The sequence below is a fragment of the Staurois parvus genome, unplaced genomic scaffold (assembly GCF_062004578.1).
Source record: "Staurois parvus isolate SC_StPar_1 unplaced genomic scaffold, SC_StPar_1.0 ptg000574l, whole genome shotgun sequence".
In the NCBI taxonomy this organism is placed as follows: Eukaryota; Metazoa; Chordata; class Amphibia; order Anura; family Ranidae; genus Staurois; species Staurois parvus.
This window is the reverse complement of record NW_028318370.1, coordinates 2325589-2353433: the sequence shown is the minus strand read 5'-3', so window position 1 is coordinate 2353433 and position 27845 is coordinate 2325589. Positions and strand designations below refer to the sequence as shown.

The window sequence follows — 27845 nt, the reverse complement described above, 5'->3', positions numbered from 1 at the left end:
TATTGTTTCCGCGTTTCTCTAATCCCCGAGCCGCAGTCTGTTTACCGATCCTTTCAAAGTAACCGTATTTTCCGCATCTCACCACCTTTGTGTCCCCCCCCCTACGAGGAGTCGGTACCTTTAAATAGATCATTCTGTTTTCTTATCACATTAGACCTTGTGTGATTTGCCGTGTTTGAAATCCTTTTATTTTTCCTGTAAATAGACTTAATAATAGTTTTATCAAGTGTTTAAAAAGCCTCGGACTCCGTGTTGTCACCTCGCATTCCTGGTTTGTTTTTCCCGAGCCTTTTTTTTTTCAAATATATTTTCACCTTTTTTTTTCCTCCTTTTATAATTGAAATGGCAGATCGGCTCAGGCAAGCTCTTTGTGAAAGATATTTAAATGAGGGATTAAGAAACAGCTTATTCTTCTGCTTAATGCCCGCTGCCGAATTCATTGCATCACGCACGGTCGCCATGGCAACGGCTGTATTATTACCGATTCACCGCAGCTATGGAATCGCAGCAGGTGGCAAAGTTAGCGAGACGGGCAAAAAAAAAAAAAGGTTTCAGTGCTCGAGATGAAATGGGGAGAATATAAAAAAAAAAAGGAGGAATGTATAATTTGTGATGGTGTTCTGCTCCATCTCTTGACGCAGCGAGGTATTTGAATTCAATGAAAGTCATAACGGAGGTACAGATGAAAAAAAAAAAAAAGACCTCCGCTTTATTTAAAATATAGATGATAGAAGTGAAAGGAGGTGGGTAGGTGAATGGTAACTGCCAATATTGATTGTCTCAATTCACGTATGGTCCCCATCCATCCATGCTCATTAGGTTCTATGCGGATTCCCTTGGAGGTCCTGAGTCGATGGACTCTATGATACATGCAGATGATGTCTCCTGGTCCTATAGGTGCTGGGAGATTTCCATTGTCTTCATCTGCTCAAGACTTTTACTGTGGAGCTGACTTTAAAGCCTTCCATTCAGTCTTGCACAGTCGTACGGACTCCTTTGCTGGTCTGAAATAACTTACTTTGATTTCCCGCACAATGTGAGCTTCTCACAATGTGCAATAGAAGCTGCGGCAAGTCAGATTGAGCTCCGCCTCATTTCCTGGCTGGAAGGCATCCAGTATCATCAATATCTTTCCTCCCCAGCCTGACTATCCCTGGTCCGCCCCTTTAATTCATTGGCTTTCAGTTTATCCAATCATAGAGGCTCAGCATCAAGGTGATCCACCCCAGCCTGACTATCCCTGGCCCGCCCCTTTAATTCATTGGCTTTCAGTTTATCCAATCATAGAGGCTCAGCATCAAGGTGATCCTTCCCAGCCTGACTATCCCTGGCCCGCCCCTTTAATTCATTGGCTTTCAGTTCATCCAATCATAGAGGCTCAGCATCAAGGTGATCCTCCCCAGCCTGACTATCCCTGGCCCACCCCTTTAATTCATTGGCTTTCAGTTTATCCAATCATAGAGGCTCAGCATCAAGGTGATCCTCCCCAGCCTGACTATCCCTGGCCCGCCCCTTTAATTCATTGGCTTTCAGTTCATCCAATCATAGAGGCTCAGCATCAAGGTGATCCTCCCCAGCCTGACTATCCCTGGCCCGCCCCTTTAATTCATTGGCTTTCAGTTTATCCAATCTTAGAGGCTCAGCATCAAGGTGATGCTGAGCCTCTATGATTGGATGAACTGAAAGCCAATGAATTAAAGGGGCGGGCCAGGGATAGTCAGGCTGGGGAGGAAAGATCTTGATGATACTGGATGCCTTCCAGCCAGGAAATGAGGCGGAACTCAATCTGACTTGCTGCAGCTTCTATTATGAAAAGCTCACATTGTGCGCGGAAATCAAAGTAAGTTATTTCAGACCAGCAGAGGAGTCCCTACGACTGTGCAAGACTGAATGGAAGGCTTTAAAAGTCTGCATGCAAATGCAGCCTGCCTAGAAACGCCCACTGCTCCAGAGTAACATCCATTAGGGCATTTTGATATTTGCATAACCCCTCCCAAGAGCCAGCCTATTGCTTGCATCAGGACTGAGGGCTCTTGAGAGGTGTGATGTGTGATGCTGTGACATTTTCAGGAAGCTATATACAGCATTCCGTCGACCTCCTTATCTACCTGCATTGCATAGAGAAGCATAGAGACCTAGTGATGATGTCTATGGATCTAATAAAAAAGGTATGAAGAAAAGAACCGTCAAAAGACCTGTGTAACAAGGTAATGGAACTTTATAAAGATGGAAAAGCATATGAAAAGGTATCCAAAGCCTTGAATATGCCAGTCATTACTGTTCAATCACTTATTAAGAAGTGGAAAATGCAGGATCTCTTGATACCAAGCCAAGGTCAGGTAAACCAAGAAAGATTGCAGCCACAACTGCCAGAAGAATTGTTCGGGATACAAAGACAAACCTACAGGTAACCTCAGTAGAAATACAGGCTGCTCTGGAAAATGACAGTGTGGTTGTTTCAAAGAGGACAATGCTAGGATACGTGAACAAAAATGAGCTACATGGTTGAGTTGCCAGAAAGAAGCCTTTACTGTGCCAATGCCAAAAAAAAGCCTGGTTACAATACGCCTGACAACACCTTGACACGCCTCACAGCTTCTGGCACACTGTAATCTGGAGTGACGAGACCAAAATAGAGTTTTATGGTCACAACCAGAAGCACAGTGTTTGGAGAGGGGTCACCAAGGACTATACCATTACCACTGTGAAGCATGGTGGTGGCTCACTGATGTTTTGGGAGTGTGTGAGCTCTAAAGGTACAGGTAATCTTGTGAACACTGAAGAAAAGATGAATGCAGCATGTTATCAGAAAATACTGGCAGACAATTTGCATTCTTCTGCATGAAAGCTGCACATGGGAAGCTCTTGGACTTTCCAGCACAACAATGACCCTGAGCACAAGGCCGAGGTGACCCTCCAGTGGTTACAGCAGAAAAGGTGAAGGTTCTGGAATGGCCATCATAATCTCCTGACCTAAGTATCGTCGAGCCGCTCTGGGGAGATCTCAAACGTGCGGTTCATGCAAGACAACCAAAGGCTTTGCCTTGACATGGAGGCATTTGGCCAAGATTAATGGACAGCTATACCACCTGCAAGAATTAAGGGCCTCATAGACAACTATTACAAAGGACTGCACACTGTCTTTGCTGCTAATGGGGGTGATACACAGTATGAGGGAACTAAAGGGATGCAGAACCAACATGTTTTCAGCATTTGGTTTCATATATTCATTGGTCTGGGTGGATTCTAAACATTTTTCAGTTTTTCCAAAAGATTGCTACATATTCGATATATTATTAAATCAGACGGATTTGATATTTTCAAACACTAGTCTGATACAGGGGGCATTTCATTTGTTTACTTGTTGCCATGTTCTGTTTTATGGTTGGGCCATTCTGTTATGTACTTCAGCTGAATATGAATCCCGTAGGAAATAAAAGAAATGTGTTTTGACTGCTCGTGTTTTTTTTAAAATGGTAAAACTGTATATTACCAATTCTCCACTAAATTAATGGATTCATACATTGTTTTGGTGGCACACCAAAATGTCCAAAAAATGGATGTACACCATTTTTGAGAACACCGCAAACTACAATACACAGGTGTACATTACCATGTGTTGGGGTGCACTTCACCGCATGTGCGTTTGGGCTGCCTTAGTGCATTGGGGTGCCATTCAATTTTTCTGCACCAGAAAGGTGTGACTGGATTCTGACTGTCATCCCAAATTGGACAATGAAAGAATTGAGGGTATTAAAAAGCTCCTGTTTGCCAGAATGCCTTGTATGTATTTGCACTTGGCTAGTGTTTGAATGGTGAACCCTAAAATTCTTCTTGCACAGAGGTCCTGGCGGTGCTAATGTTTTGTGCAATATGCATTTGTCTATGAAAGCCAACCGTTAATCCTCATCTAAATCAATGCCCCAGGTCTGTGATACATTGATGAAACCAATTTCCCCAACCAGGGATTGTCAAACAAATGGCATGAGAGGTTGGGCACTGCCCTTGGGTGTACCAAAGCAAAACATTAAGAATTCAGTTTGGTGGGAAGTACAGATTTTGGTAATGCTTTAAGGTCAGCATTAAAAATGCTAAATGCTAAATTCTTTTAAATAACATGCCTGGGGGATGCCCTGACCCTGCCTGTGAAGCAGTGCATCCATATCCGCCAATCCATCTCCGCCACCCCCCTCTGCCAGTCCCTCCACTGGCTTCCGATTGCGCAACGGATCAAATTCAAAATCTTAACACTGACGTACAAAGCTGTCCACCATACTGCCCCGAACTACATCACTGACCTAATATCCAAGTACCACCCAGCACACACACTCCGCTCCTCACAAGACCTCCTTCTCTCTAGTTCCCTGGTCTCCTCCTCCCATGCCCGCCTCCAGGACTTCTCCAGGGTGTCACCCATCCTCTGGAACTCCCTGCCCCAACCCATCAGATTATCACCTACTCTCCTCTCCTTTAGGCGCACCCTGAAAACCCATCTCTTCAGGGAAGCCTACCCCACCCCCTGCTAACCTGCCGATCTCCTCCACTCTTCCTACCACTCCATCCCCCACAGCTATCTCCTCCTGTACCACTATCCCCTCCCTCCTAGATTGTAAGCTCGAAAGAGCAGGGCCCTTGATCCCCTCATGTTTTGCATTGTATTGGTATTGTTCTGTCACATGTTCTGTCCCTCTTTGTAATGTACAGCGCTGAGCGAACTATTGGCGCTTTATAAATACTGTATAATAATAATAATAATAATAATAATAATATAATGTATACAACCTACTACAGCAAGAATGACATTTATAAAGAAAAAAAGGTCAGCAAAATGACAGATTTGACCACTTCATTCAGTTTGTAAACAAACAACCATGGATCCCATTCATCTCTTCTAGACTGTTATCCTAGATGAGAATCTGGTATAGATGTTAATGGCAAACCCCACAAAAAAGACAGCATGGGGTTCCATCCCCCCACCCACCCCCCAGAAAATACATACCAGACCCTTTTCATTGATGAGTCTGGTGAGGGTGGCAAAAGGGACCCCACATATGCTTTATAAGGGAAACCCCACACAAAAATCAAAATGTGGAGTCACCTCCAAAAATCCACACCAGACTTTTATCCAAACATGCAACCTGGCTGGCCAGAAAGGGGATAGGGATGGCATTCACCCCCCCCCCTTTTCCCCCCCACACACACTTCTGAACAGGCCACGTTCCCTCAACATGGAGGTAGTTTGCAATGCAGATCCACATGAAACACAATGAATGATGTCAGTTGACCCACCAAATAAATAAAAAAAATACACGCCAACATTTTTTGATCCCAATCACTACTCTCCCACTAATGGTAGTAGATGACATCTAAGCAAAGACAAATGGAGGGGACGGGGTCTTTCCATTGTCATTGACCAAATATAGACATAACCCTTCATTGGGTAATCCAGCAGCCTCAGTCATGGGACACAGAATGGGTGCGCCCCCACTGCTCCTCGGCAGCAGTCTTTGCACTCATCCTTATGGTGGACGTCAGACAGAAGATAAAAGAGACATGGGCTGGTCAGCACACATTGGGCACCGAACTATAGTGATCAGGGATCCAAAGGCCTTCACAGTGGCCGTACTGGTAACCTCAAAGGATCACACTTGCAATCATTTTTCCTTGCCTGCTTCCAGTGAGAGAAAGCATTTCAGTGATCTTGGTGGCACCAAATTAACCCAGAAGGACTTCATAATTGGGCATCCTTTGACTCCTAGAAGATACTCCATGGGCACTTCCAGATTGTCCAGAGATGTTTTCTCAAGGACTGGTCTACCATCCTGCTTCAGGGTTGTTGGCTTGGCTGATGAAACCCAAGCATTTGGCCATTAGTACCCTGAAAGCCGAAATGTCTCGGCATTGGCCATTCTCTTTTAGAGACTGCTGGCTACTCATTCTCTAGTAAATCGCCTTTATTCAAGGGGTGGCATACTTCGTTGCCCCTGTTTGTTCACCTGTCTCATCTTGGAAGCTCAGTTTTGTCCTGTCAGCTCTGCTGAAGTCTCCCTTTGAGCTCATTTGGGATATTCCCTTGGCTGACCCTACTCGTACAGTGTTTTCTCATAGCTATCATGTCAGTGAGATGGGTTTCAGAAGTGGCAGCCTTATCCTGTAAGGAACCCTTCCACACTATTCATAAAGGCAAGGTGGTTTTTAGACCCCAGGCCTTCTTACTTCCTAAGATGGTTTCCTCCTTGTACCTTAATCAGGACACCATCCTACCCAATCTGTACCTTGATCCTAAGCCCCCGAAAGAGGCATCTCTACATTGCTTAAATGTTATACGCGTAGTGCAAATGTGGAATTCTGGTAGGGGGATCTTGCTGTTGGATTATCAAAGACGTAAAAAAAGCAGGGCTGCTCAACCCACCAGGCTCCATATTTAACCTAAACATTCCTTTTGGGTGTACTTACCCTTTAAGACTAAAGAAACTGCAGGCTGAAGCATAGAAAATCAAGTATTTTAAATGGTTACTGACAGTGTTTTTCAAGTCTAAAAACAATTGTTTTTCCTTGACTTTAATGGTGCCATTAAACTTGATAGATCCTTTGACTACTGCAGGAAGAGTAAATTCCATAGCACAGCCCCTTTCCTCCTTGCATGTTTTAGCCCTCTCCTCTTCCGGGAGGGCCTAGTTACTGTCTGTGCTGACCCAACTCCTCTGACGCTCCCCTCTTCTCCCTACTTCTCCTTACATAACCTTCTATATAGCAACTGGGGTAGGAGGGAAAGAGAATACTATAGAGTGTCACTTGAATGGGTCTCCTGGGGCTGCTGATATCACATCCAAGATGGTGGCTCCCAGCATCAGTCTCCGGGGCTTTCGGGTGTCTACACAAGGGAGGCTTTTACAGGTAATTAACAAGCATAAAAAATTGTAAATGCACATGTAATCTTACGGGAAGATTGTTGTTGAAATTAATGGTCTGGCGGCAAAGCCTCGAAAAGTATGTCTGTCATTTTGCTTGTGACATACATCATTATTTTAAATACTGTATTTTTTCTATAACTAGGTGACACATCACAGACAATGGATTATGCTGGAGTCCCTCTCATATCAAACAGAGTGTGTAATACAAAATACATCTACGGGGGAGTTATAAAGCCGTCTATGCTGTGCGCCGGCTTCCTGGAAGGTGGAGTTGACACCTGTCAGGTACATTATAATTTATTTATAAGATTTAAGATTGATACTTATACTCAGAATGATAAGTCTTATAACTGCATCCACCCTGCTTATCAAATGTCTGTAGTTTGCTCAGCATTGCAATCAGTCTGCCTCACCAGCTGTGCTTAAAGGAAAATCGCTGAAAAAAAGTTAACATAAAAAAACAAGCCTTGTAATACTCTTTGAAAAAATTCCCCTCTGCCACTAGAGATCTCCAGTCTTCTGGGATGAATGACAACTAGGGCCGTTAAACCCACTTCCTTTTAATTAGGGCAAGGATGTCCTGGAAATACCCACCGGATGGGTGTCAACATATTGGCCTGGGCTCACGGTACTATTTGAATGGTACTAATGAAGGAAGACCGAGAGCTGTGCCCACAGATTCAGAGGGTACACGATGCCACACAGACACAGACAACGGTTCTTTTAAAACAATTACGTTTACTGAACAGTTATAGTGATCATGTAGCTGAGCATACGTAAACAGAATGATAACAGCGCATAACCATACAGTAAGAATAATACTGTCTAACACTAACCCCGTACTTGCGGACTTTTCCCCAATGTCCAGAAAGCAGCCTGGCTGCGCCTGAATGTTCCTGAGCAAGATATAACGTTGGGGTGCACCCTAAGTATTGTGCAATACTATTTGTAATCCAAAGGAAAGTGGAGTGTGTCTCTTGTAACTTTCTGGTATATCCAAAATGTCACTGACCACGTGTGGTGCGATGTGCTGCAGCAAAGCCACACTTACAGTTCCCTGGCAGGCTCTTGGTGCTTTGTCCTGATCCACTCCAGAACCGGACCATACAGTCACTTGTTTCCTGGTCTCGTTGTGGTGAATCTTCCCTAGGTGCCGTCGCCAGATTCCACTGTGAGCCGTAAATCCTCTTCCAGGCCCCACACAGATTCTCCAGATGTCCTCAGCATACATCAGCCAGACCCAGACTCCCTGTCACTTCCTCCTCTGCACCGGAACTCCTCCCCTTCCCATAGAGTCATAGAGTTTGTGATGCAGTAAGTCATTTCTTAATTGCAGCCTCAAACCTGCATTTACAGTTCACTATGACCCTTCTGAGGGTTCTACTCAGCCCTTAAATTAGTATTCATTAAACTTTATAGGGTAAATAAGCATTTATCTTGTCTTAGCAAAAGTCACTGCAAAATTGATTCTTGTACTTTGCTGCCATCTACTGACCAAAGAGCATATTGCAGGCATATTACAGTTTAACATTACACACCAGTATTTCATGCCTCCACACCCTTACACTTACATATAATTGCATGACACTGGATTGGGAAGAAGAACCTTGGTATGTACTGTATGTATATATGTTGTAAGGTGGACAGTCTCAACTGGTATGAGCAGCGAAAAACCATTCATGAGAGAGGGACACCCAGGAAAAGTCCAGGCAGGTGTGTCCTGCACTTTTATTCAGCAAGGCAGTACACAGTTGAATGCATCGTGGTCCCATCCCAAAAGGAATGACCTCTCCCTGACAGGGGGGCAAGGTGCACTCAGGTCCACCTATTCAAAAGGTCAGGTGGACCCCTGTCCTCATGATAAGCCAAGGCTAACCAACAAATACTAAGTGGGGTGCTCTCCCAAAGTGAGGGGAGGAAAATCCTATTGGCTATGCATCCTCCATCTTAACTTTAGGGTGGGCCCAGGGACCCACACTGTACAATCCTTGAAAGAAAGGTGACATTAAAATAAGTGCAGTATCAAAACAGTGAAAGAAAATAAATAAATAAAGGCGCCAAAGTGTAAGACAATGGCTAGGCCTTGTGGCCAGGTCCATGGATCAAGTGCAGAAAAATATGTTTGGTGCCATAGCCGAATGCAGTTTCATGCAGTGGGGTCCCAAATCCATAGTGTTACTCCGACACCCCCACAGAGCCACTCCCAATGGGGTCCTTGACACCCTGGGTCCTCTGCCTTTTCAGCCCTCAGCCAGACAAGGTAGCATAGAAGCACAGAAGGCACTGGGTCCCTTTGAACCCTCCACACTGGGGAAGTACTACCAACCCACACCTTACCCAGTGGGCATTCAATGTGAATTCCTTCCCATGAGGAAGATCCTTCAGTACCTGTATCATTCAGTCAGGGATCACAGCCAAAAAGGCCAGAATGATGACAGAGCACCCCCCCTGAACACTGATAAGAACAGATATTATACTTGATAATAGAGAGGCGACATCCTGGTGCCAGTTTATACAGAAGCCAATGAACCTACCAGCATTTCTTTGAAGTGTGTAAGGAAACCCACACAAGCACAGAGAGCACATAGCAAGGTGCTAACCACTATGTCACTATGCTGTTGATAAATAACGAGATCTGGCTACTAGGTAAGATGTGGACCTAAGAAATTGAGACTTTATCCCACCTAAAGCTCTACTATGCCTCCAGACTATAGGTCCCAGAGCAAAATGTTGTTTTTCTCCAATATATTATGGGATCCCAGCCAATCCCTGGGAAGGTGCACCCAGTAGGTGACTGAGGAGCCCATAAATAGTTGGGGCCTGGAGCAAGAGCTATTATTATTACATCGAGTTTATATAGCGCCAAAGGGTTTGCTCAGCGCTGTACAATAGGGGGACAATACATGGCACAGTACAACAAAAGTTAAGAGTTAAGTTGGTCCTGAATCCAATCCTGAAGGAGGCATCCATAGCCTGAGGGGGCTCTGCCCCAAGGGCAGTTTGCTGGAATGCTGCCATTTGCTCAACAAAGTCTCAGCTGTAGCAGAGCTGGGGGGCCTATTTGAAGGGTTTCTTTTGGGGTTCTGTTCTGGAGAGCTCACTGAAGGGTGCTGGTGGAAGTTGGTAGGGGGTGTCCAGAACACAGACTACTCATGTTGCAGGCCTTTGTCCCTGGGTGTATACAGCCATAAATGTTGGTGCCTCTCGGTGTACTGTCCAGTCATGTCCAGCAGTATCTTTTAGCCTCATTTCTGTCACCCAAACTTCAGGATTGCATGTACAGGGGCTAAATGCCCAGTGTGCTTGAGGCCTAAGAACTTAATGCAAGTTGCAGGAGATTTTCATGTTAGTAAGAAGCATGTTAGAAAAAGACCTATGCTGCCTGAGAATTTTGTGTTAGAGATCAATACATGTTATAAGAGACTGTCACATTAGAGAGACATGCCTGTAACAAGACATCTCTGTTTACTCTCATCTTATCACTTGCTTTAGGGGGATAGTGGTGGCCCTTTGGCATGTGAAGACAGGAAAGTATGGAAGTTGATGGGGACAACAAGCTGGGGTGTTGGCTGTGCTCTGAGATATAAACCTGGAGTGTATACCCGAATCACATCCTTCCTAGACTGGATACATACACAGATGGAGGTAACTACCCTAGCATTTCTGCCCTACCTTTCTACCTATCCACCCTACCTTTCCAGCATTGTTGACTTTATATACAATGGTAATTTTCTATGCAGCTTATATGTTATACATTTTGCTTAACATGCCTCACACTTGATACCGCACTCCACTGTTGGACCAGTCCAAGGTTTTCCTTTTTTTTTAGATCTACGTTTATACTTTGTACTATGTTTTAAATAGACCTCAATGGCATGACCCAAAGTAGTATAGCAAGAGTGACAATCCAGGTGTAGTTATTGAAATCTAAATTGAAAACATTTGTGGTCAAACTTTTTAATGAGTATAGCTAAACAATATATATACACTATCTCCTGGGGCAGAAGTCTGGGAGGTAGCCAGCCTGATGACACCAAGGTCCCAGCTAGGCTTAGCTGGGAGGCCTATTTGCAAGTTCAGTCCAAGGTATAGTTGGGTCTGGAGAAGCTCACCGGAGAGAGCCAGGAGGAAGCTGTGGAAGAGAGCACAAGTTGTCCAGTGACAGTGGGAGTCTACATCTCCTTCACTAAGAAGAGGCTGGTGGATATCAGCAGGAGGCAACCGATGATTCTGTGGCCAAAATTTGTGCACACAAGTTTCACTCCGGATTCCCATATTGGATTGTATCTGGAAATGTGTTAATGCTTGGTGAAAGTAGTGTGATTCTTGTGTGAATACACATAATTACAGCCCATGGTGTATTCATTCTCATAATCTGTATTAATGGAAGTTCAGTTTTACCACAAGCTAAGTAGACCCTTGCAACTACCACCACTTCAGATCCATGGAATTAGAATCCATTACAAATTAGGTGCCAATGATTAGAACCTCCTTAGAAGGTATGCGGGTGGAACCTGTCTTTTTTAAACCTCAGATATCTACGTTCTGGTGTTCTATTTGCTATTGATGTGTGTGGTGTCAACATGCCAAGATCAATAGAGATCTCTAAGGCCTGTAGAAGAAAGTTGCAAATCTCTATGGGTCTGGCAAGCGATTTTTTAACATTGCCAAATTATTTGAAATCAATCATTCCACTGTAACGGAAAAAAATCTACAAATGTAGAAGTGTCAGGGATGCGGGTGTGACCAGAAGTGTGTGGACTGACACAGGGAAACGTAGGCCTCAGATATAGTAAATAATATAATTTATTGAGACTAACAATACAAATATAAACGCAGTGCACCAAACCCCAAGCTAACACAAATACATACAACAAGGTGAAACAAACCCAAACCTAAACTGATATAGATACACAGGTACATACACATATAGAGCACAACGTAGTCAGGCAGGCTGGGTCGATAACTATCGGGCAGGTAGGTACAGGAGGAGCAGGCGGAGAGAATGGTCAGGGTCACAAGCCAGGGATCAAACAGGAGAAGTCAGCAGAGGTCAGGATCAGGCAGGGTCGGCAACAAGTCAGGCAGAAACAGGAACAGGAACGCAGGTTACAAGATACAGGGGCCCATGGAAAAACACACACCAAGGCACAGACTGTGGGTCTGGCCATCCCTTAAATACACCACCTGCAATCAGCCCCAGGTGATGGCTAATTGCCGAAGTGAACCTCTGGTTGTTGAGAGCACCCGCTGGCCAGCCCTGGTACTGCAGCCCACAAGGCAGGTGAGTCCCACCACTATTGGCAAGTCCATTCCTGACAAGAAGATTTCAGATCACTGCTAATTTATTCAGGATTGGTGAACTCTACAAATTCAACCCTAGATCTGACCTTTGAAGTAAAAAAAATAGGGTCTCCAAGAACTCCAAAATATCATCACCAGATCTGCAGGTGTCAAAAGATCTTCTTGATGTCAAAAGGCATGCATCTACAATCAGAAAGCGATTGCATCAATATCATCTGTTTGGGAGGTCTGCAAGGGAAAAAGATTTGCTCGAGAACAAAACATCAGAGCAAGATTACAGTTTGTCAGTGAACATATGTTGTGATTGTAGCACTCTCCTAAATAGGTTGTAAAAAAAATTAGGCAAATTTAGTTTTTTTGGCTCTCCTGTAGTCAGTGGAACGGTGTGTGATTATTTTGGCCTGTTCTAAACTTCACTGACTGCTTCCCCCTGCCTTCTGGTCTATTCTTGAATCTAGTGGGCTGGAAGAGGTAGCTCCACAGCCTGAATATTTATGTGGTCTTGGCCTTTTCCTTGGGGGCGGGTGCTAAGGAGGTGCCTGAGGAGTGTATAAACAGTCTGGAGCGTGAGGCAGCCCAGTTCTTGTCTGGCTGTAGTTCAGTATAGCTGAAGGTCTTATAGGAGCTCATTGAATTCCCAACTAAGATAGAGTTGGGGGGGGGGGGGGTGGCAGGACTATTTTTCTGAGAATAGCTGGAATTGATCAACCTGGTCTGAAGAGGTTATGGGAGAAATGAAATAAGTCTGTCTGATATTGGAAGGAGCCATCGACGTATCCAGGGACATTGTGAGTACAGACCTAAGCGAAGAATCCTAGTGACTGTTTGCTTCTACTATCCCAGCTCAGTGCTGCTCATTCCAATAGTTGCTATTAAGAATCTTTGATAAAGTGAAGAGTGTCCTCTTATGATTGCATTGTGTTGTTGGAGTATCCCACAGCTCCCGGCACCCTATCCAAGTTCATCTTACAATAAAGCATCAAAAAAAGTATCCCCCTAGACCAGCAATGGGCAAACTACGGCCCGGCGGACCTTTTAATCCGGCCCGCGGATGTGGCTGTCAGGATGTGTGTAGGCGGGGCAGCGTGACGAACGTGAGGGGAGCTAGGCTCCTCTCACAGTCCGCCCTGAAGACCGGAACGGCGCGGGAACACGGCGAGAGGAACACGCGGAGCAAAGGTAAGTGAATTGACACAGGGGGGACTTGGCTTACTACTTGGGGGGGGAATAGTACTGTGGGGGATGAAATACTATATGAGGGATGAATTAATATGGGGGATGAATTAATATGGGGAATGAATTACTATAGGGGGGTTGAATTACTATAGGGGGGATGAATTACTATATGGGGGATGAATTACTATGGGGGATGAATTACTATATGGGGGATGAATTACTATGGGGGATGAATTACTATGGGGGATGAATTACTATGGGGGATGAATTACTATATGGGGGATGAATTACTATGGGGGATGAATTACTATAGGGGGGATGAATTACTATGGGGGATGAATTACTATATGGGGGATGAATTACTATATGGGGGATGAATTACTATGGGGGATGAATTACTATATGGGGGATTAATTACTATATGGGGGATGAATTACTATATGGGGGATGAATTACTATGGGGGATGAATTACTATATGGGGGATGAATTACTATATGGGGGATGAATTACTATATGGGGGATTAATTACTATTTTTACTATGGGGGAATATTACTATACTTACTATGGATGACACATACACATCATTCATCTACTCTTGGTCCGGCCCCCGGGTCCAATATATGAACCCATTGCGGCCCTCAAGTCAAAAAGTTTGCCCACTCCTGCCCTAGACTGTTCATTGAGCCAGAAGAATAATTATTACTGTGTGGTTGGCTGCCACTGTACTAGCTTGGGAAACAAACCTGGGGCATAACAGCAGGTGCTTTCATAAGTGAGCGCTACATGATAATGTGCTGTGGACTGATGAATCAAAGAAAGAGTTGTTTGGCTACAGTAACAGTAGACATGTTGGGCACAAAAGATTTCAGGAGAAGAACCTAATACCAACTGTGAAGCATGATGGTGGACAGTTATGCTTCTGCCCAAAACCTGTAGGGCCTGGGCTGGGCAGCTCAAAGTCAGCAAGTCAACAATCCATTCTGCATTTTATCAAAGTGTGCTTGAAGAGAATGTGAGACTATCTGTCCAAAAATTGTAGATGATTGAAAATACAGTTTTCAACTAGAAAATGATCTGAAGCACACTAGAAAATCCACCAAGGAATAGCTCAAAAGGAAGAAATAGAACATAGTTAGTCTGGCTGAAAAAAAGACAAAAGTCCATCCAGCTCAACCATATAAAAAAAAAAGTTATAATCCTATAACCATAGTTGGTCCAGAGGAAGGCAAAAAACCAAGCAAAGCATGGTCCAATTTGCTCCTGCAGAGAAAAAATTACTTCCTGATCCCCCGAGAGGCAATCGGATATTCCCTGGATCAACTTTACCTATAAATGTTATATCCAGTTATATTCTGTGTATCTAAGAAAGCACCAGGCCTTTTTTAAAGCAATCTACTGAGCTGGCCAGAACCAACTCTTGAGGGAGTCTATTCCACATGTTCACAGCTCTTACTGTAAAGAAACCTTTCAGTGTTTGGAGATTACATTTCTTTTCCTCCAGACGTAAAGAGTGCCCCCTTGTCCTCTGTGATGACCTCAGGGGGAATGACTCTACACCGAGTTCACTATATGAACCACTGATGTATTTATACATGGAGATCATATCCCCCCCTTATGTATTATACATGGAGATCATATCCCCCCTTATGTATTATACATGGTGATCATATCCCCCCTTATGTATTATACATGGAGATCATATCCCCCCTTATGTATTATACATGGAGATCATATCCCCTCCTTATGTATTCTACATGGTGATCATATCCCCCCTTATGTATTATACATGGAGATCATACCCCCCCTTATGTATTATACATGGAGATCACATCCCCCCTTATGTATTATACATGGAGATCATATCCCCCCTTATGTATTATACATGGAGATCATATCCCCCCTTATGTATTATACATGGAGATCATATCCCCCCTTATATATTATACATGGAGATCATATCCCCCTTATGTATTATACATGGAGATCATATCCCCCTTATGTATTATACATGGAGATCATATCCCCCCTTATGTATTATACACGGTGATCATATCCCCCCTTATGTATTATACACGGAGATCATATCCCCCCTTATGTATTATACATGGAGATCATATCCCCCCTTATGTATTATACATGGAGATCATATCCCCCCTTATGTATTATACATGGAGATCATATCCCCCCTTATGTATTATACATGGAGATCATATCCCCCCTTATGTATTATACATGGAGATCATATCCCCCCTTATGTATTATACATGGCGATCATATCCCCCCTTATGTATTATACATGGAGATCATATCCCCCTTATGTATTATACATGGAGATCATATCCCCCCCTTATGTATTATACATGGAGATCATATCCCCCTTATGTATTATACATGGAGATCATATCCCCCTTATGTATTATACATGGAGATCATATCCCCCCCTTATGTATTATACATGGAGATCATATCCCCCCCTTATGTATTATACATGGAGATCATATCCCCCCTTATGTATTATACATGGTGATCATATCCCCCCTTAATCTCCTCTTCTCAAGAGAGAATACATTCAGTTCCTCTAATCTTTCCTCTTAGCTGATCTCCTCCATGCCTCTTATCAGTTTGGTTGCCCTTCTCTGTACTTTCTCCAGTTCCCCAATGTTCTTTTTGTGAATTGGTGCCCAAAATTGAACTGCATATTCCAAATGAGGTCTACTAATGATTTGTACCGGGGAAATGATATCTCTCTCTGGAGTCTATATCTCTTTTAATACAAGAGAGGATTTTGCTCGCTTTAGAAACCACAGCTTGGCATTGCATTCCATTATTAAGCTTGTGATCTACCAGAACTCCCAGATCCTTCTCCACCATTGATTCCCCCAGTTGTACCCCCCCAGTATGTATGATGCATGCATATTCTTATCTCCCAAGTGCAGAACCTTACATTTATCAACATTAAACCTCATACAGATTTTTCCAAGCCCGTAGACTTTACCTTACACATTAGCCGTGTGGGGAACTGTGCCAAACGCTTTTGCAAAATCCAAGTATACCATGTTCACCCCTCTGTCCAAGTACACCACGTCCACCGCCACCCCTCTGTCCAAGTATACCACGTCCGCCGCCACCCCTCTGTCCAAGGTTTTGCTCACCTCCTTATAAAAAGAAATCAGATTTGTTTGACAACTTCTGTCTTTCATGAATCCATGCTGTCTGTTGCTTAATATATTTTTTCCCAGCAAGAACTAATCTATGTGGTCTTTTATTAAACTCTCCAGTATCTCCCCAACTATGGAAGGTAAATTAACAGGTCTATAATTACTTGGTAAATATTTTGACTCTTTTTTAAATATTGGTACCACATTGGCCTTAAGTCAATCCAGTGGTACTACGTTATGGACCATCCTAGTCAAAGCCATGATTTGACTCCTAACTAAATATTGGTGGAGGGTTCCAAAGTACCCAGGGTGTCCCTTGAAACTTTACAAATTCCAATAGAAAGAGGTGGTCCGGCGCTGCCAGATCTTCATATGTATTATTTTGCATCTCAACTGATGTATATGCATTGGTGGATGTTCCCTCAGTTAAATAATGTAGCAATAGCAGTTGAAGCAGCGGTGGCCTCCTCATACGAGGCATTGCTGATCTTTTTCTATAGAGGTGAGGTCCCTACTTAAAGGTGCAAGTCCATTCTGGCGGTTTCTAGGACTATACAGAGGTTGTGTATCAATCAAATTTTGGATAAGTCCCTGGGTCATTCGCCGAGTGCTCCACTATGGTATAATCTACATTTGGAAGAATTTTCTAAGATAAATGAGGGTTGTAGGTGGGCACTCTAAGGGGTCAAGTACCTCATTTATAGGACGGGAGATTTAAATCCTTTAGACAAATGCAGATTGAGTGGGTGTACTCGCCTTGTGGGATTTTCATTATGTCCAGCTTAAACATGCTGCGTTCCAACAATTTGGTGAGGCGGTGGTGTCTCTTTCTAACACTAAACTAGAGACACTCTTTCTGAGACCGGAGCATAATAAATTGGTTTCTAGCTATCACTTAGCAGTGACTCTGATAGATAGTAGACAATGCCATAGAACCAGGGAAAAATGGAATGCTCTTATCCCAGACCTGACAGCCCAGAGATGGCCAGAGGTGCTTCATTCATACGTGGCTTCTGTCATCTCCTCTAAGGATAAGATGATACAGATTCGATATCTACACCAGACGTATTATACACCGCTAAGGTTATTTAAGATGGGTAAAAGGGACTCTGCAACATGTCATAAATGCTTGGTGACTGAGGGAACATTCCTGCATATGGTCTGGGAGTGTGCTAAGGTCCAACCACTGTGGTCCCAAGTTACCCAGTTCGTAGCTGACGTGTTCGATCTGCCAAACCTTTGTAGCCCACTTATTTGCCTCCTGGGGGTAATTGAAGATGATATTATGGATAATGCCACGCAAACCTCTTTGAGATTACTATTCTTTTATGTGCGTAAATTGATAGTGTTACATTGGACATGCATGGATGTCCTTGGTTTTGCAGCCTGGAAAAAACTGGTGAATTATAATGTCCTACTATATGAAATGACATATGAAGCCAGAGGATTCCAAAAAGATTTCTGCGAATTTGGCCTAGATGGCTAGAATCCTTAGATATGGTGGAAGACAGCCCTGGAGTGTTGTAATTGGTGTACTGAGTATGATGCATGGCCCTTTTGTCCACTGTTCCCTTAAGTTTTTTGATGCACTGGTATATAATATTGTATTGATGCTAGTACGTTGAAATGTAGAGGAAGAGTAAGAGTTTACTCTACACAGTTTGGTTTCAAATTTGTTCTCTTTCTGTGTTCTTTTTCTCTTATTGATTTAGTTTTCCTTTCTTTCTTATCCCTCTTAATATACAACAACTTCTCATTGCTGCACTCAAAATAATACATGTGAAACTGCTATATGTACTTATGGTATCCTTATTACTATAGTAACTGTATAGCTTTACAGATAACATTTGAATACACATTTGGTTGCGTTACATTGTGCAATGTCTTGGTAGAACTGGATAATACTTGCGGACTTGCTTTTGTTTTTATATGTATATTTCCTTTAAGATTTTGTACCAGAAATTGTGTTTACAGATCTGTTATGCTGTATATATTTGTACATACAGCAATAAAGCTTTAAAAATAAATAAATAAATTTAAAAAATATATATATATTGTCAGAGGATTTTAAATGGGCAGTTCATGCAGGAAAGAGTAATTTCTGCTAAAGGGGGCAATACTAACTTTACAGGCTAAGGGTGTACTTACTTTTTCCACAGTACACCATTACATCTATTGATATATATATATATATATACACACACACACACAGTGCCTTGAAAAAGTATTCATACCCCTTGAAATTTTTCACATTTTGTCATGTTACAACCAAAAACGTAAATGTATCCTATTGGGATTTTATGTGATAGACCAACACAAAGTGGCACATATCGTATTTTTCGCTCCATAAAACGCACTTTTTTTCACCCAAGAAATGGGGGAAAATGTCTGTGCATCTTATGGAGCAAATATGGAGCGGTTGGCCCGGTATTCTCCCCGTCGCCGCCGTCGTGTTAGACTGGGCCGGTCGCTCGGCTCTGTGCAGCAGAGCCTGCAGACCTCCAGCGGTCCTACCTGTTCCTCGGTCCAGCGGTGCCCTCACCATCTTCTCTCCCTGGCGCCGGCATCTTTAGTGCGGGCACCCATCTGTGACAGCTTGCGGTTTCACAGCCGAGTGCCCACTGCGCATGCATGAGACGTGCTACACTTTGTGAAAGGCCCTGTAGTCTTCTGGGACCTGTCATGTGTCCCTGAAGACTACGGGGAGGACCCCCCCTCCTCTCCCCAAAGGTCCGCAGTCTCTGGTCATCTCCTGTACTGTCCGCAGACTCTGGTCATCTCCTGTACTGTGTCCGCAGTCTCTGGTCATCTCCTGTACTGTGTCCGCAGTCTCTGGTCATCTCCTGTACTGTCCGCAGTCTCTGGTCATCTCCTGTACTATGTCCGCAGTCTCTGGTCATCTCCTGTACTGTGTCCGCAGTCTCTGGTCATCTCCTGTACTATGTCAGCAGTCTCTGGTCATCTCTTGTACTGTGTTTGCAGTCCATTGGTTCAGAATATTTTTTTCTTGTTTTCCTCCTCTAAAACCTAGGTGCGTCTTATGGAACAAAAAATACGGTAATTGTGAAGTGGAAGGAAAATGATAAATGGTTTTCAAAGTTTTTTACAAATATCTGAAAAGTGTGATGTGCATTCGTATTCAGCCCTTACTTTCAATACTTTGTAGGACCCCCTTTCACTGCAATTCCAGCTGCAAGTCTTTTTTGGGATGTCTCTCCCAGCTTTGCACATCTAGAGAGGGACATTTCTGCCCATTCTCAAGCTCTGTCAGATTGGATGGAGAGCGTTTGCGAACAGCAATTTTCAAGACTTGCCACAGATTCTCCATTGGATTTAGGTCTGGACTTTGACTGGGCCATTATAACACATCAATATGCTTTGATCTAAACCATTCCATTGTAGCTCTGGCTGGATGTTTCGGGTCATTGTCCTGCTGGAAGGTGAACCTCGGCTCCAGTCTCAAGCTTTTTGGAGACTCTAACAGGTTTTCTTCTAAGATTGCCCTGTATTTGGCTCCATCCATCTTCCCATCAACTCTGACCAGCTTCCCTGTCCCTGCTGAAGAAAAGCATCCTCACAACATGATGCTTCCACCATGTTTCATGGTGGGGATGGTGTGTTCAGTGTGATGTGCAGTGTTAGTTTTCCGCCACACATAGCGTTTTGCTCTTAGGCCAAAAAGTTCAGTTTTGGTCTTATCTGACCAGAGCCCCTTCTTCCACATATTTGCTGTGTCCCCCACATGGCTTCTCGCAGACTGCAAATGGGACTTTTTATGGCTTTCTTTCAGCAACGGCTTTCTTCTTACTACTCTTCCATAAAGGCCAGATTTGTGGAGTGCACGACTAATAGTTGTCCTGTGGACAGATTCTCACTCCTGAACTGTGAATCTCTGCAGCTCCTCCAGAGTTCCCATGGGCCTCTTGGCTGCTTCTCTGATTAATGCTCTCCTTGCCCGTCCTGTCAGTTTAGGTGGATGGCCATGTCTTGGTAGGTTTGCAGTTGTGCCGTACACTTTCCATTCTCGGATGATGGATTGAACAGTGCTCCAGGAGATGTTCAAACACTGATATATTTTTTTCATAACCTAACCCTGCTTTAAACTTCTCCACAACTTTATCACTGAACTGTCTGGTGTGTTCCTTGGCCTTCATGATTCTGTTTATTCACTAATGTTCTCTAACAAACCTCTGAGGGCTTCACAGAACAGCTGTATTTATAATGAGATTAAATGACACACAGATGGACTCTATTTACTAATTAGGTGACTTCTGAAAGCAATTGGTTCCACTAGATTTTAGTTAGGGGTATCAGAGTAAAGGGGGCTGAATACAAATGCATGCCACGCTTTTCAGATATTTATTTGTAAAATATTTTGAAAACCATTTATCATTTTCCTTCCACTTCACAATTAGGTGCCACTTTGTGTTGGTCTATCACTTAAAATCCCAATAAAATACATTTACGTTTTTGGTTGTAACATGACAAAATGGGGAAAATTTCAAGGGCTATGAATACTTTTTCAAGACACTGCATATACTTTTTTTAAATTGCCCAGGCATACACTCTGTACCTAGAGATACAGCCACCATACCTGTTCTATAGAATGGGCCACCACTGAGCCTGGGAACGCAGATGGTTGAAGGGGAGCCCAAGAAGGGTGTGACAAGGTACAGAAAACATTTATGTGTGAAGGGAGGGTCGGCAGGACAGGTTATCGCCCTATGTGCTCACCGCACGCAGATACAACACCTGCACACTGAGATAATCTTGTGCATGGTTTGTTCACAGGTAGGAGGATTAGATTGCCAGTGTTTGGATTGTAGGGCTGGTGGAAAGCTGGAGAGATTACAAAACAACAAGGGCTCGGCTGACGCACTCCTGCTGAATAGATCTCCAATCTGTGTCTAAAGTTAAACTCCAATGCATGCAGGAGAATATAAGAAAATGATCTCTCCATTCTGTTCTATGGAAGGTCTATGCCCTATAGTAGTATAGTAGATGTAAACACAATTGCTACAATCTCATAAAAGCTTGGGGCAAAATAGAACCCTTATTGTCACAGCTTAAATTGCCAGCTTGGCCACGTAGGTACCATCAAAATGTTCTTATGGGGTCCCATGATTGTTAGTCACATCTCTGATCGAGAACAGTCCCTGAGGATACTAGGATACCATTATTTCTGAAAGTAAACTGATTTTTTCACTTTATTCCTACAGAGAGAAGAGAGGAAGATGAACTGAGGTGCTGCTCACCCCTTCCCCGCCGGCTGTACATTATGTTCATTGCAGAAGTCTGTCTAATGATTACATCGAGTGGACCTGATAAATCCTGAGAACAGGGAAATCCAGTCAGTCTCACTGTACCTTATCAGTAGGAATCCAATGTGTATGGCCTTACTTACAGTGCAGACCGGTGTGTGGCTCTATTCTGCTGATATATCCAACACTGTTTACCCCGCCAGTTTCATTATACATCCAGATAGGTGCTGTTTGTTCAACTAGATCTTTTTTATATGCTTTATGTTATTTATGAACACGGAATGTGATTGATCAATATTTCCAAAGAAGAGTCCTGAAATTTAAATAAAAGCTTCTCATATTAATTTGTGTATGGCTTCATCAAGATTTATTGATCAATAATGTCTTTATATTAAAGTATATAATATTATTAATAATAACAAGTAAATCCAATAATCAAAATCTCATATAAACCAGTTCAGTACCACCTCCTGTAGCTTAACTACTACAGTGTGGCCAGCATCACGTACTATGTATATATATATATATATATATATATATATATATATATATATATATATATATATATATATATATATATATATATATATATATATATATATATTTTTTATGTATATATATATATATATATATACACATACACTGCTGAAAAGAAATTAAGGGAACTATATGAAAACACATCAGATCTCAATGGGGAAAAATATCATGCTGGATATCTACTGTATACTGATATGGACTGGATAATGTGTTAGGAACATAAAGATGCCCCATTGTTTGATGGAAATGAAAATGATCGACCTACAGAGGACTGAATTCAAAGAATTCAAAACAAAGTGAAAAAATGATGCAGCAGGCTAGTCCATTTTGCTGAAATTTCATTGCAGCAACCCAAAACTTAGTGGTACTTGGTGGTTTGTATGGCCCACAAGTGCTTGTATGCATGCCTGACAACATCGGGTCATGCTCCTAATGAGATGATGAATGGTGTCCTGGGGTATTTCCTCCCAGATCTGGACCAGGGCATCACTGAGCTCCTGGACAGTCTGAAATGCAACCTGGCGGTGTCGGATGGACCGAAACATGATATCCCAGAGGTGTTCTGTTGGATTTAGGTCAGGTGAGCATGGGGGCCATTCAATGGTATCAATTCCATCATCCTCCAGGAACTTCCTGCATATTCTCACTACATGTGGCCGGGCATTGTCATGCACCAGGAGGAACCCAGGACCCACTGCACCAGCGTAGAGTCTGACAATGGGTCCAAGGATTTCATTCTGATATCTAATGGCAGTCAGGGTACCATTGTCTAGCCTGTAGAGGTCTGTGCGTCCCTCCATGGATATGCCTCCACAGACAATCACTGACACACCACCAAAACGATCATGCTGAACGATGTTACAGACAGCATAACATTCTCCACGGCTATATACTGTATATATACACTATATTGCCAAATGTATTGGGACACCCCTCTAAATCATTGGATTCAGGTGTTCAAATCACCTCCATGGCCGCAGGTGTATACAATCAAGCCTTTAGGCATGCAGACTGCTTCTACAAACATTTGTGAAAGAATATGTTTCTCTCAGGAGCTCAGTGAATTCAAGCGTGGTACCATAATAGGTGGCCACCTGTGCAATAAGTCCATCCGTGATATTTCCTTGCTACTAAATATTCCACGGTCAACTGTTAGTGGGATTATAACAAAGTGGAAGCAACTGGGAACAATAGCAACTCAGCCAGCAAGTGGTAGGCCACATAAAATGGCAGAGCGGGGTCAGCACATGCTGAAGCACACAGTGCGCAGAAGTTGCCAACTGTCTGCAGAGTCAATAGCTAAAGACTTCCAAACTTTGTGTGGCCTTCAGATTAGCACAACAACAGTGCATAGAGAGCTTCATGGAATGGATTTCCATGGCCGAGCAGCTGCATCCAAGCCTTACAAGTGCAATGCAAAGTGTTGGATACAGTGGTTTAAAGCACGCCGCCACTGGACTCTAGAGCAATGGAGACGTGTTCTCTGGAGTGACCAATCACACTTCTGTGTCTGGCAATCTGATGGACATGCCTGGGTTTGGTAGTTGCCAGGAGAACGGCACTTTCTTGACTGCATTGTGCCAAGTGTAAAGTTTGGTGGAGGGGGGATTATGGTGTGGGTTTTTTTTTCAGGGGTTGGGCTTGGCCCCTTTGTTCCAGTGGCGGACATTTCTAAGGCTTCAGCATACCAAGACATTTTGGACAATTTCATGCTCCCATCTTTGTGGGAACAGTTTGGGGTTGGCCCCTTCCTGTTCCAACATGACTGCACACCAGTGCACAAAACAAGGTCCATAAAGACATGGATGAGCCAGTTTGGGGTAGAGGAACTTGACTGGCCTGCACAGAGTCCTGACCTCAACCCGATAGAACACCTTTGGGGTAAATTAGAGTGGAGACTGAGAGCCAGGCCTTCTCGTCCGACATCAGTGCCTGACCTGACAAATGTGCTTCTGGAAGAATGGTCAAACCTTCCCATAGACACCCTCCTAAACCTTGTGGACAGCCTTCCCAGAAGAGTTGAAGCTGTTATAGCTGCAAAGGGCGGGCCAACTCAATATTGAACCCTACGGACTAAGACCGGGATGCCATTAAAGTTCATGTGTGTAAAAGCAGGCAGCCCAATACTATTGGCAATATATATATATATATATATATATATATATACACACACAGGAATGTTGAATTTATATCGCCCAATGCCCGGGACATGCAGCTCTGGGTGCTTGGCAGGTAGTTTTTTTTAACCTTTAGCCCTGCTGTGGGCAAGCAGCAGGGCTCACCTGTCAGGTGAAAGCATTCGGGCAACTGCGCTGCTACATGATTGCTTTCACACAGCCTGCAGTGTCAGCCTTTACCCCACGCGTCCGCTCCCCTCCCCTTCTTGTTCTGACCCGGAAGTGACGTTATGATGTTATGAGACAGATTCCCGGCCATCGAGGCTGAGAGAATGTAATGCAGTGTGAACTGCAATGCATTACATCCAATGGAACACAGGAGAGACATCCAGGGTCTTTTAGACCTTGGATGTCTCAATAAAGAGAACCTGTCACCAAAAATCATCACATAAGGGACTTTTTTTGATTGTAAAAGTTACAGCCAAGCACATAACCTCCCATCAAAAAAAATAATTGAGCGCCCCCCCCACATATATGCATGTACAAACGTAAAAGCACATGCTGGGGTGCCTATGCATAAAAACGTTGATTGCGATACACATGTTGCATATCACCACGCACAGCAGAATGAGAACAATCATTTTAGCACCAGAACTCCTCCATAACACTATACTGATTACCTTTAAGGGGCATAAAAGTGTTGCCTATAGAAAATATAGGGTACTGAAGTTCGTCGCCATTTCACAATCACATGTAAATTTAAGGTTTGACATGTTGGATATCTATTTACTCGCTGCAACCTCATCTTTTACATGTTACACAAAAATCGGGTCATTTATTACTTTTTTGTGCCCTAAAATTAACTTAAGTGTATTTTTTACTGAAATTTTGCTGTAATATCGGTAATATCATGCGACATGAAAAATTAAAACTACCTCTATTTTATGCTCTAGGGTCTCTGCTTTCAGAAAATATATAATGGTTTGTGTAATCTTCAAGCCCTAAAATGATTTTTTAAACTTTTTTCTGAGATTGTGGATTTGGGGTTTTCATGAGCTGTAAGCCATAATCATCACAATGATGACAAATCACGGCTTGAACTATCTTGCTTTGCATGTAATGAGTCTATCTCATATATTAGTTTCACCTTTTAAGTTGCATTACTGAAATAAATGAACTTTTGCATGATATTCAAATTTTTTTGAGTGTCACCTGTGTGTATATATATATATATATATATATATAGTATATATATTATTATTATACAGTATTTATAAATATATATATATATATATATATATATACATGATCCAGCCTTTATTGGTAGGGGGCACACACGCTCACTGCCCAGACTTTCATTTGCTACAGCACAAGCGAATCAGTGGGTCCCGGCCAGGAGCGGACTGACAACTCATGGGGCCCCCGGGCAATAGGAGATCATAGGGCACTTGTGTCCTTGCCCAAACTCAAAAAAAGACTATGAAAAAGGTACCAGGGGCATCTCATGGGGCCCCCTACTGACCCTGGGCCCTCGGGTCAGTTCGCCCCTGGTCCCGGCCAATGATTTACGGCCAATACCCGCTGAACGGTTGAGTGAAAGACAAAAGAGAGACCTATGTTGGTAAACAACACAGGGCTTTCTACGGAGAGCAGCAATGTGGCTGTTTTTTTTTTCTCCATGAAAAGCATGGAGTAAATACAGTCACATCTCTTAGTAAAAACAGCACATATTGCACACTGTTAGGCACCACAGTTAACCCTTTGATTGCCTCTAGATGTTAACTCCTTCCCAGCCAGTGTCATTAGTACAGTGACAGTGTATAGTAGTAGCACTGATCACTGTGTTAGTGTCACAGGTGATGTCAGTGTCAATTAGCCATTTCCCACAAAGTGTCAGTTAGTGTCAGATTGCCCACAGCTTGCTCTGTGCTGTGTGATCTACAGTGTATGACATCAGACTCCTGGCCCCTGCCTTCTGGAGCGTTTACAACCACTTGACCATTACTGCATTCACATAGGGGACCAATAGCCCCCTATATGATAGCATGATAGCAGCTTTCATTAATGAAACATCAAATGTCTTTTAGACCCCTACTGTCTTCCCTGCACTCCGCTGAAACGAATGGAGTGCAGCTCATGATCCATTAGCTCTTTCTACCAAACACAGTGGCCAGGAAAAGTGACAATAGAACCCAGAAGTGATGTATGCATGTTGTTTCTGGGGTTCTACTAAGTAGGGGAGATCAGTGAATATTCTTTCGCTGGTCTCCCTCCCCTCTACCCGGAGACACCCACCATGCAGGTCCAGGGCTAACAAGTGGGATAGTGGAGCCAAATAAAATGGCGGGGGACTTGCTCCTGCTCAGGGGGCTCTGTGGAAGTGGACATAAAGCTGTCAGATTTACACGCTGTAGCAGCCATGAATGTATGGAAAACCCCCTGCTGCCGCCAGTGTTTGACATACTGATAGCAGAGGAAGGGTTACAGGGAAATTATAGTCTTTTTGTAGTTCTACATGAGCATTCTACTGCAATTGACATGAGAATAAATAGTATTATCAATGTGTACTCAGGTGTTACATAACTTGTATTTATGTCTAGGTTATAACTATATATGAAGCCGGACATATTTGCTCATTGCATATGCAGGCTGCTTTGTATTCTGCCGCCGTATGGTTTGCCTATTGTAGCCTCTCAGTACCAATCTACCTGAGGATTTATATGAGTAACTTTTCACCAGGAAGGATCTGGATGGATAAGTGTTAGCTCTAAAATTCAGAAAGCTAAGGGAGAATCTACAAATACAATAACGGAGATATACAACATAAAATTACCATAAGTTAAATCAGAAATCCAGGCAACTTTTTTTTAACTATGCAGTGGGGCTGTACCTGCACTGCATGGGCTAACTGCTCATTTTTGTCTAAGGGTGATAACAATGAATATATACTTACAGAATCCGCCAAACCTTGGAGTACAAGACCGAACCCTGCCGCTTCTGCCCCCTTGCACGGTAGCGGTCTTGTCAATGGACTGTTCCTGACATCATCACGCTCATAGATCGGCTCTGAGCATGAGGACAGCAGGAATAGTCTACTGCTGGACATGGGGGAGCTTGGTTTTCTGGAGGAACGGAGGGCAGTGTAAGTATAGTTCTTCCCTAAACCCTTGGACAAAATGAGCAAAACATTTACATGGAGTTCTGCTTCAAATCAGTTTGAATATATATATATCATTCAGTATATGTTCATTTATAATCATTAAAGTTAAAGTGAACTTGTCTTGGTGCAAGGTAAAGGTTTTTATTTTTCACTAAAATAGATGGAGGGTGCAGGTTATAGGGGCATGTCTTGATATTGGTGGGAGGATCTGTGGCT

The 27845-nt window shown here is 43.2% G+C and overlaps 1 protein-coding gene across 1 annotated transcript in view; it reads left to right on the top strand.

The window, feature by feature from the left end:
* Positions 1–22159, top strand: part of TMPRSS3 (transmembrane serine protease 3) — a 128371-nt gene extending 106212 nt beyond the window's left edge. The window contains exons 11-13 of the mRNA XM_089691901.1: positions 7057–7199; positions 10407–10559; positions 21774–22159. Of these exons, the coding sequence (XP_089548027.1) occupies positions 7057–7199; positions 10407–10559; positions 21774–21797 (320 nt within the window). The 3' untranslated portion in view covers positions 21798–22159. The remainder of the gene's footprint in view (positions 1–7056; positions 7200–10406; positions 10560–21773) is intronic.
* Positions 22160–27845: the final 5686 nt, after the last annotated feature.